Source organism: Semicossyphus pulcher, unplaced genomic scaffold (genome assembly GCF_022749685.1).
Source record: "Semicossyphus pulcher isolate SPU_LCO1_2020_fin unplaced genomic scaffold, fSemPul1.0.p SCAF_19, whole genome shotgun sequence".
Lineage (NCBI taxonomy): Eukaryota > Metazoa > Chordata > Actinopteri > Labriformes > Labridae > Semicossyphus > Semicossyphus pulcher.
In genome coordinates, this window is record NW_027211692.1 from 740,001 (window position 1) to 750,000 (window position 10,000).

Genomic DNA, 10,000 nt, shown 5'->3' on the forward strand with positions numbered 1-10,000 from the left:
AAGGGGCGGAACGTCAATACTGCGGCTCCACCAGCCGATCTCTGCTGCACACGCTCTGGATACAGATGATGGCAGCGCCCGTTCCGGGGGAGTTTAGCTTCATTTAAGTACAACAAGGAGGAGGAGACAAGTCGGCCATCTTTTATAGAGTCTCTGAGTGATTCGTACATATCAAAAATGAATATGCTATTTTAGGCTCCATATGTGAAACGGTTGGTTCACATGTAGGAGATGCTGTTGTGATATCTAAAATGTGAGATCGACACTCGTAGTGCCATATTACCCCTCTAGAAGATGGCGCTCCCAGGATGCAGGCCTGCTTGTGGTACCTAAAGTCTCTAAGAGTAGTGTTGGAGGTAGAGCCTTCAATCATCAGGCCCCCCTCCTCTGGAACAATCTACCAGTCAAGGTCACACAGCTGGTTAACCTCCCTCCTCCTCCTGAGCTGTGTCTGATGAACTCTCCTGCTGCTTCCAGCTCCTTGAGGCTGACCAGTGCCCAGTGTGCTGAGCTGTGAGCTCGGATCAGTACCAGGATTTCTCTGATGGACACCAACTACACGTTCTGTTTCAGCTGTGGAGCGCCTGTCCATCTGTCTCCGCTGAGTGGCAGTTTCACTGTATCTAGCAAGTCACAGGTGGGCTGAGATCTGTCTCACTACAGCGCTATGAAGCCACAACAAACATGTTACTGAGATTTAATGACAATAAACAGGCTGAGAGGATGCTGAGAGAACTACATCAGGAGGCAGGGTTGTAGAGAGGCTGAGGTCATGTTTTGTCAGGTCTGTCTGTGAGACGACAAGAAAACTACTTTAAAATGAGTGTTTTTTGAATGGAGTTTGGTTGGACTGTTTCTGCTGCAACATCAGGAGAATCTAACCTCAAAGCAATCGTGGGACAAAGGGACTAAACCTCGCTTTGAACATCCAACCAGGTACCCCGACCTCTGACCTGCAGGTGTGCAGAAAACTTCAACCTTAAAGTTACACACCAGATGACTTACAGCCAACATTAGTCCATCGGGCGGCCATGTTGGATCCACTTTGACTTCAGGTGTTCTTCTACACCTCACTGAGCTGACACTGAAACTGTCACATGTTCGATTCTCAGTTTCAAAGCTTCTTGCCGCCATCAAGTGTGAAACGTGAAGATCTCAGAGTCACAGAAACATGAGGACAAAAACATTCATTCATTCATTTATATCAAACAATTTCAGCAGCTTGTTCTGATTCAGACTCGTAAAGAGGTTTAGTCGGGACCCGGACCCGGTGTCCTGAAAGCTGAGTAACCAAACTAAAGCAGCTCATTACATCTAATCAGGTAATCAGTGATGTAATAACCTGATTACTGCATTACTGTCTCCATGCTTCCTGTCTGCACTATCAAAATAAAGGCATAAATGATTGAAGAATAAGCACCAGTGTTCTGCTCACACAGACGTCACAGCGGTTCTGACAGAACGTTATGTAATGTTACAACAACACAGTGTGTGGTTCTCCTATCAGAACGTGCACACACATGAACACGCGCACGCACACACTCCCCTGTGTGTGTGTTTAAAGGTTCTGTGAGGATCGACAGCAGCAAAACGATGTGAAGAAAGCAGAACACACGTTCAGTCTTACCTTGTTCCTTTATCTCCCATCCTGACGACAGACGAGCCGACGGCAGCCGGACACCGAGATGATGGAGGAGGAGGATGGAGGGATGCCGTCACCGTGGAAACTGAGGCAAGGATGTCTCTCTCTCTCTCTCTCTCTCTCTCTCTCTCTCTCTCTCTCAGGAAGTCGTCGTCATGCCGTCAGATTCTCCACAGCGGGAGGAAAAACCTCCATCTGAGCTCCGCTTCTGACACGCTGCCCCTCCTCCCCTTTGAATCTCTCTCTCTCTCTCTCTCTCTCTTCCTCCTACCCATCCCCCACCTCCCCCCCCACCCCCCCTCAGACTCATTAGTAGAAAAATGTGTTAAAACAAGAAAACACCCAGAGGACAGACTTTATTTCAGCCTGACATTAAAATCACAGCTGGACTCTGACCTCTGCCGTCCCTCCATCGCGCTTCAGCTCATAAACATATAATCATTATTAATTGATAATGTTAATGGATAAATATTCATCTATAATTAAGCTCTAAACTGAACAGATGTTCCAGAACCAGAACTCAAACTGCATCAGAGATCAGAGCTCCTGTATGGAGGCTCAGATGGGACAGTTTTCAGTGCTGTTGTAAAAACACAAAACGTTCAGCACCGGGCTGAAAATGACCCACAGTGCAGTAATGTGTTTGTCCTACAGAGGCTACCGTACTGCAGCTTAATGTAAACAGGAAGCGGTTGAACACAGTGAGAGCCACAGACTGTATGCACATGGCCTCCACTGGTTTTAAAGCAGTGTGATCCTATAGAAGTCTATGAGAACATGCTCCTCCTCCTCTCCTGATGTATTCCCTCAGTAAACATGTTCCTAATGACTTTATGGTCTCAGTCTCTAGTTTCAAGTCTTCTTCAACACAGCATGATGTTCATTTAGTCACTGATGCTCCTATTGAGAGTCACACAGACCAGGAAGAGGGGAGGGTTTAGGGCGGGGCTACCTGTGAGTGACAGGTTGTTACCATGGTGATATGTAACCTGGATAGAGATGACACAATGCATAGCAACAGTCTAATCTCATATTGTCACTTCAGGCTCAAAAAAACAAGATGGCGAAAATGTGTGCAGCAGTGAAACAGGCTGTAATGGCTGCAACATAATCCTTGATGGGTCAAAGGTCGTCCACTAAAAGTTCTTGTTGTTTCCACTGACAGGCTCAGATTGTTATTCTAAGTGTGTGACAACATGACAGAAAGGATCCCTACAGAGATAGACCTTTTAGTTACAGAGGAAGATGATTGTTTTAACCACACACAGACGTTACATCGCTCTCTGCACATACACCAGACTCCATTCATAAAAACACTGATTTTACCTTTCAGGACTTTTTGTTATTATGTGTACAAATATGTACAAATTAGAGATGTTTCGGTCCTGAACGATTCGTTCAAAAAGAACGAATCTTTTCAGTGAACGGAATGATCCGTTCACTTTCATGCATCAAAGTCGTTCCTTTCGTTCACTTGGCTCCGCTCGCGGCTCCCCACTTCTTGTTTTAGGAAACCAGACTGATTGATGTTAGCACGAGCCAATTGCGTTTCAGAGGAGGGCTGTTTGTATCACATCTAATGTATCAAATCACCATCATTGGTTAGGAGAACGACTGAACGTATCGCTTGACCGATCGTCTCTCTCTCTCTCTGTCTCTCCCTCGCTCTCGTTCACTGAACGAAGACCATTCTCGTTCACTGAACGAAGCGAGCGACCCGATTAGGTGCATCTGTGTATACAGGTCAATTCACAGATGTGTAAACCACTGACAGATGAACACAAACTAAACTATGTTTATTTATTTATTTAGAAATTATAATGTCAGAAGGTTTTGTAATGGGCAAGTTGGGCCAAGTAGACCAGTAATGCAATGGGAGCCGTATTTTTCGTGAACGAGTGAGAGTGAGTGAGTTACGGGTAAACCGGAAATGTCACTGAACGACCTGGTGAACGAATGTAATGAACGAATCGTTCAGCTGAACGAGATCTGAAGATCCGGGTCACTGAAGTGAACGAGAGTTGACATCTCTAGTACAAATATATGGCGAAGGGAAAAGGACAACATTAAGACTATTGAGAGGCCGAAGGAGGCTCTATCCTTTGACTGACCAGTCTAGCCAGTAGCCGATCCAGTGGGTTGCTATGTTAGACGCATGACTTGCCGCCCTGGTTGAATGAATAGGCGGCTTCTCATTTACCAGCGCCGGCCTCTCCGGTACCAGCGCTGGCTTATCATTGGCCAGATCAGCAGATGGCTTCAGCAAGGACAGAGCCTCCTTCGGCCTCTCAATAGTCTTAATTTTGTCCTTTTCCCTGCCCCATACAAATATTGTGTTGGATCTGAACTAACCATTTAAGTCACACAAAACACAAACAAATCCATTATGGCAGCAGTAGAGCAGCAGCTCCTGTGTTCTGTGAGGTAAAATTTCTGTGCTTGTCGATGGAGTCTGGTGTGTTTGAAGAGAGCGATGTAAAGGCGGTGTCTGGATCATGTTGCAGCCATGACAGCCTGTTTCAGGGCTTTAGGATGGAACAATCTTAAAACGTTTTCTACCAATTATTAATTTAGAGCGCAGCTTTAAAGACAATCTGCACTGTGATCACTTTCTGCGTCAGTCAGATCAAAGACGCAGCTGCTTCCTCATTAATCACCTCAGTGTGAATCCGCCTGCAGCCTCATCGTCACCTCGTATTTTTAAAACTCCACGATGAGATTTCAACAGCTCGAACAACATCATCACGTCATAAAGAAAACGCCGAGAGACGAGACGAGAGAATGAAGGTCAGGAAAAAGAGTTTATTAAAAACGTTTTGTTCATCACTCACAGCAGCAGCACACATTAGAACATGTTCTAAAAACATGTTCAAACTTTAAACCCTCAGAGACAAACTGCTTCAGTCACACTTTAAATGTCATCACTGTTAGCAGACAACACGACCTGGGCTAACTGTGATGGTCTCTGACTCCATTAGTAAAATGTCAGTTTGGCCTCATCTCAGGCAAACATGAAAATAAAGCTTTGTTATTTCTGCAGTTTGAACTCTTAAAGGGGTCAGATGAGGAGATCAGACCCCTCGCTGTGTCTCTGTCCACAGGAAGCTGCTTGTTTAAAGGTGAAACATTTTTATTTCTTTCCCTCTAACTTTGGATTGAGCCATGCTAGCTGTTTCCAGTTGTAATGCTAAAACCGTCTTACAGTGAAGTGATGCCCTCAGTTTGGACCGACAGGCTGGTCTGACAGCAGCGTGACCAAAACAAAATCAGACCAATCAAGAGGTTGTCTCTGAGCTCAGGAAACAAACTGAATAACATTTTCACACATTCCCTCGTTTCAATAAATGGTCCCTTTAAAAATCTCCTGAAGGTCACAAAAGGTCAAAACCAGTGAGCAAAAACAAGCACAATAATCTCATCAATAAATAACAGACCAGCGTTTCAAAGAGAAGAAGAGACAAATAAACTGATGTTGGTGTAAAACTTGTTTCCCTTTGACTGCGAGGAGCCTCCGAACATCCTGTTAGCAAAGTGTCGTTAAGATTCTTTATAAAGGAAACAAACACGTTTATCAACGACATAGATGAACCAGGGGACAGAAAACAACCGAACCAAGCAACAAAGGAAGAAACCATCGTTACTAGTGTTTTATTAAGAGTATCTATGTGTGTTTACAAACTTGCGCGTCTGTACCACGCTCTGCTGCGTGCCTTTACCGCGCTCAGCTGTGCTTCTGTACCGCGCTCTGCTGTGTCTTTACCGCGCTCTGCTGTGCTTCTGTACCGTGCTCTGCTGCGCTTCTGTACCGCGCTCTGCTGTGTCTTTACCGCGCTCTGCTGTGCTTCTGTACCGCGCTCTGCTGTGTCTTTACCGCGCTCTGCTGTGCTTCTGTACCGCGCTCTGCTGTGTCTTTACCGCGCTCTGCTGTGCTTCTGTACCGCGCTCTGCTGTGTCTTTACCGCGCTCTGCTGTGTGTCTGTACCGCGCTCTGCTGTGTCTTTACCGCGCTCTGCTGTGCTTCTGTACCGCGCTCTGCTGTGTCTTTACCGCGCTCTGCTGTGTCTTTACCGCGCTCTGCTGTGCTTCTGTACCGCGCTCTGCTGTGTCTTTACCGCGCTCTGCTGTGTCTTTACCGCGCTCTGCTGTGCTTCTGTACTGCGCTCTGCTGTGTGTCTTTACCGCGCTCTGCTGTGCGTCTGTACCGCGCTCTGCTGTGCGTCTGTACCGCACTCTGCTGCGCGTCTGTACCGCACTCTGCTGCGCGTCTGTACCGCGCTCTGCTGCGTGCCTTTACCGCGCTTCTGTACCGCGCCCTGCTGCGCGTCTGTACCGCGCTCTGCTGTGTGCCTTTACCGCGCCCTGCTGCGCCTCTGTACCGCGCTCTGCTGCATGCCTTTACCGCGCCCTGCTGCGCTTCTGTACCGCGCTCTGCTGCGTGCCTTTACTTCACTCTTTACTGTGTTTTTCCTCCTCAGCCTGCTACCTTTGCAACATTTTACTGTATTGAAATGGAAAATCAACGTTTGAAAGTGTGACGAAGAGACGACCCTGACTCTGAGGTTTGTTTGCGTCATTGGTCATTAATCAGAGTTTTAAATGAACGACGACACGCATCAGATCAGATGTTACGGCAGCTCATAGAAAGGGATGTTAGTCAGCCGGTTTCATGTCGATGTGTTGAGACTTCAGAGCCTCCGGCCGTCGACTCTTCTCTTTGAAGCTGCTGACTTCACTCTTCAAAGACGAGAGGCCAAACAGAGGCTTAATGCGGACGCCTCTTAAATGTAAATTCACCTCTGAGAGCTGCAGAGCTGCAGAGGAGTCACACTTCAGCTCAGAGGAAGAACCACAAACTGATTTGATTTGGAAGCATCGGCTCTCAGACAGCTTTCGTTCTTCTTCACTCCTGATTTTGGAACATTAAAGAGCGTTCGGTGTGTGTTCAGAGGGTGGACAGCTCTGCAGACACCAGACTTGATCCTCAATCAGACTGTAACACTGCTGTTCAGACATCATCTGCAGATCGACTCCTCAAATCTAAAACGTTTGCAGTTTTGAGGTCTGATAAAAGGAGGTATGCAACTGACAACAGTCTGTGGTTGGTTGTAATGACTCTGGACCCTTTTTAAACCCACAGGAGCCTCATGCAAATATATCATGAACCAAACATGTGCCCTTTGCTCCGCATCTGAGGAAGCTTGCTGTATTTTTGTACTCAGAATAAAAAGTTATTTTAGTCTGGAAATTATTTTACATTATTATTTTTTTCATAACCTGCATAACTGCGTCACCTTACGTCACATTACAGCTGAACCTATTTATGCATAATACTACTTAATGGTGTTTGTGTGTTTAATTACCGTACTGTCTCATGACTTTTTCTTTATCCATCCCATAAGTTTATGTAATATGGTGTCACCATGTTCATGAGTACACTCACACACAAGGAGAGCACAGCTGGAACCTCTATCAGTTCCAGTATTATTTTTTACCTCTTTTTCAATGTTCTTCTTAGCGTGTTGTAGAATGAACCGGATGACGGTTGCATGCTGTAACATATCAAAGTTGTTCTTTATACTGGAGTGAATGTAAGGTAAGTCTGTGTGGAAAGATTTTTGGTCTCAGGTTTCCCTTTGTTCAAGTTACGCAGCATGTACAGTGAAGAACCCTTGGTGCTGGTAGAAGCATTCATGTTTCCCAGTTCTGTGAAAACGCAGAAAGTTGTACATCCCTGTTGTCCAAACAAAACAGCTAAAAAACAAAACAACATAAAACACAAATATTCCTTTTGACAGCTCTGAGATGAGTTTGATTCTGAAGGTGAGGCGTGAGTGTGAGGTGCAGCCGTGACAATGTGACCTCGTTGTATTTTGGTTGTTTCAGATGTCGCTCCAGAGGACAGCCAGCCTACTTTTATCCACACTGACGACATATTCACCGGACAGAGACCAGGACACGGCACTGATGGATGAGCTAATGAGAGAGAGGACAGGGGTTATTAAAGAAACAGTACAACATTTACTGTACACATATCCTTTTATTCTCTGAGAAACTGTGGAATCCCTCAGGGAAGCGTCCTGGGGCCATTATTGTTTAACTAAACACTATAGTGATTTACATAAACACTTAGAGTCCATATATTCATCATTGATTACACTGACCATGTTTTATTTTTTTTCCAGTATACACCTTCATCCATGTATCGTGTGACAAAAAACAAGCAAAGAAACTGGAAATGAGGGCTGTCAGACAAGTTCTCTGAGGTGGACTGTAGACTACGAAACAATCATTTAAAATGTCTTGGGTTTTTTTTGCTACATTTGTTTGTATAAACTGTGAAACAATGTTTTTTTCAACATTGAGCTGCTTTATTATCGTGTTTTGAGGGATCTGCCCTGAAGATGTGCACAGATGTTTTATAGCCACCTGTCTGAGTTCCGGACAGCTTTATACATCAAATCTAAAAGAATCACATGTCGGACTTTCAGCTGAGTTTGTGCTGAAAAAAGGAAACCAGTCATGTAGCGGAAGATTTCACTGGTTATGATACAGACTGAAATGAATCCTGATGACTCTGTATGACCTACCAAAGCACACCAGACCATCAGCAACAACATTGATTATTTCTTTATAAATGTATGCCTGAAACTGCTTTGGGGGGGGCTGCCTTTGTTTACATTTTCCAGTGCAAAAATGTAAAATGAGTGATACATACGACTGTTACAGAAAGCAAGAGGAGATTTATCGTTAAAACTTGTACAGGACAAAATCAGCTAAGAGAGAACGGCTTTGTCCACAGGGGGCGCCAACATCAACACAAATCAAAAGGAAACATAAAAAAAATTATGTTTTCTTATTTTCAATAATTACATCCCTCAGGGAAGCGTCCTGGGGCCTCTGCTTTTTCTATGAAAACCTCATGATTGAAAATTAAATGTAAAAAATCTTCCTAAACTTGTTTGGTGGTGACTGATCGATTCATGGGTTACCTGTGTTTGTCAGGTAGCCGTGTCTCCAGGTGGCCGGAGGAGACGTTCCAGATGTAAACGGCACCGTCTGCCGAGCCAGCTGCGAGAAAGCAACCGTCCGGACTAAAGAGAGAGAACGTCAGGTTAGACTTATGTTTAACTAAACAGGGTGATACATGGAACCGGGACCGTGTGAAGGACCACAGAACCTGGCCTGAAACCAGTGGGTCACTTCATGGTACTCTAGTATGGGGCTGGGCGCAGGTTTCACTATCTTGAATGTACCTTTATTCGAAATATCTCCTTTATTGGAGATGCTACATGACATTTTGAATTAGCCTGCTGAGCTAACTGACATTAAGCAAAGTTACCAGCTGGGTTCAGTTTTGTCGAGACTTTAAGATTTGCAAGTCAAAACTACGTCTTTGTGTCCAAGTCAAGACCATCGACTGTGTCGTTGTAACATGCACACAAACTCTGAAATGAACAAATGTAGGAAATTAATTTTGATAAAAATAATGTTTAGAATATTTCTCAGAACATCGCTCTGTTTCTCATTCAGGTCTTTCCAGGAAATGTGCGCGGCGTTAAGGAACAAATGGACCCATAAAATCAGGTATTGCCAAGCTTCCAGTAACAGTCCTGATGTGAGACATGAAGCAGGCCTGTATCCTGTGAATTTGAACACATTAAAGTTTCATGGCTCCAACTGAGAGCAGTTATGATGATTTAGCAGCTGTGCCTGATTGGTTCAGTGTGGAACCTCAGGGAGAACCCAGCAGGGAACCCTGACTCACTCTGTCTGTGTGTTTGGGTAGAAACACATTTATATATTTAGTGTTTCAGTCAGAGCCCAAAGCATCCTGCTGTTGTCATGGAAACTGCAGAAAATTAAGCACGCAGCATCACTTGCTCTCCGTCTCTCAGTTCATCACTGTGCTCTCATCATGCTATCCCTCCTGCTCCATCATTTCAGCCACTTTAAGAGAATGTTTAGATGAACACAGGAAACCAGGTTACTCAGAGAACTCAGGTTACGTAGATAAACACCTCCAGGATTAAAAACTGTTGAAGGTAAAAACCTGTTTAAGGAATTTCCCATCTGGTATTTTTAAACCTGGGACATATTGTGAAATATATTTGGGTCTAATGACTCACAGGCACAAAAGGTTTTAGGAACGCTCCAGTAGATTGCAGCCCTGAAGTGCGTCGGTGCTAGGTAGGCCAGAAACCACAAACGGCCATTGCAGAACCCGGCAACCGTCCACAACTGCTTCATTTGTGTGTTCTCGTGCGACTTCGCTGTTTACAATGATTAGTTCAGATCCAACACAATATATGTGAAACACTCAGTAACACAAACAAACTGATTGAGGCAGCAGGGAACTAG

The 10,000-nt window shown here is 44.8% G+C and overlaps 2 protein-coding genes across 3 annotated transcripts in view; both read right to left on the reverse strand.

Moving 5' to 3' along the window:
* Window positions 1–1,818, reverse strand: part of arrb1 (arrestin, beta 1) — a 19,801-nt gene extending 17,983 nt beyond the window's left edge. Inside the window, exon 1 of the mRNA XM_069668007.1 lies at window positions 1,628–1,818. Within this exon, the coding sequence (XP_069524108.1) occupies window positions 1,628–1,647 (20 nt within the window). The 5' untranslated portion in view covers window positions 1,648–1,818. The remainder of the gene's footprint in view (window positions 1–1,627) is intronic.
* Window positions 1,819–4,430: 2,612 nt separating this feature from the next.
* Window positions 4,431–10,000, reverse strand: part of LOC138596765 (protein Atg16l2-like) — a 28,663-nt gene continuing 23,093 nt past the window's right edge. For both annotated transcript variants that reach the window (XM_069668115.1, XM_069668114.1), the window contains exons 17-18: window positions 8,632–8,733; window positions 4,431–7,615 (exon numbers count right to left, since the gene is read on the reverse strand). In XM_069668115.1, the coding sequence (XP_069524216.1) occupies window positions 7,522–7,615; window positions 8,632–8,733 (196 nt within the window). In that variant the 3' untranslated portion in view covers window positions 4,431–7,521. The remainder of the gene's footprint in view (window positions 7,616–8,631; window positions 8,734–10,000) is intronic.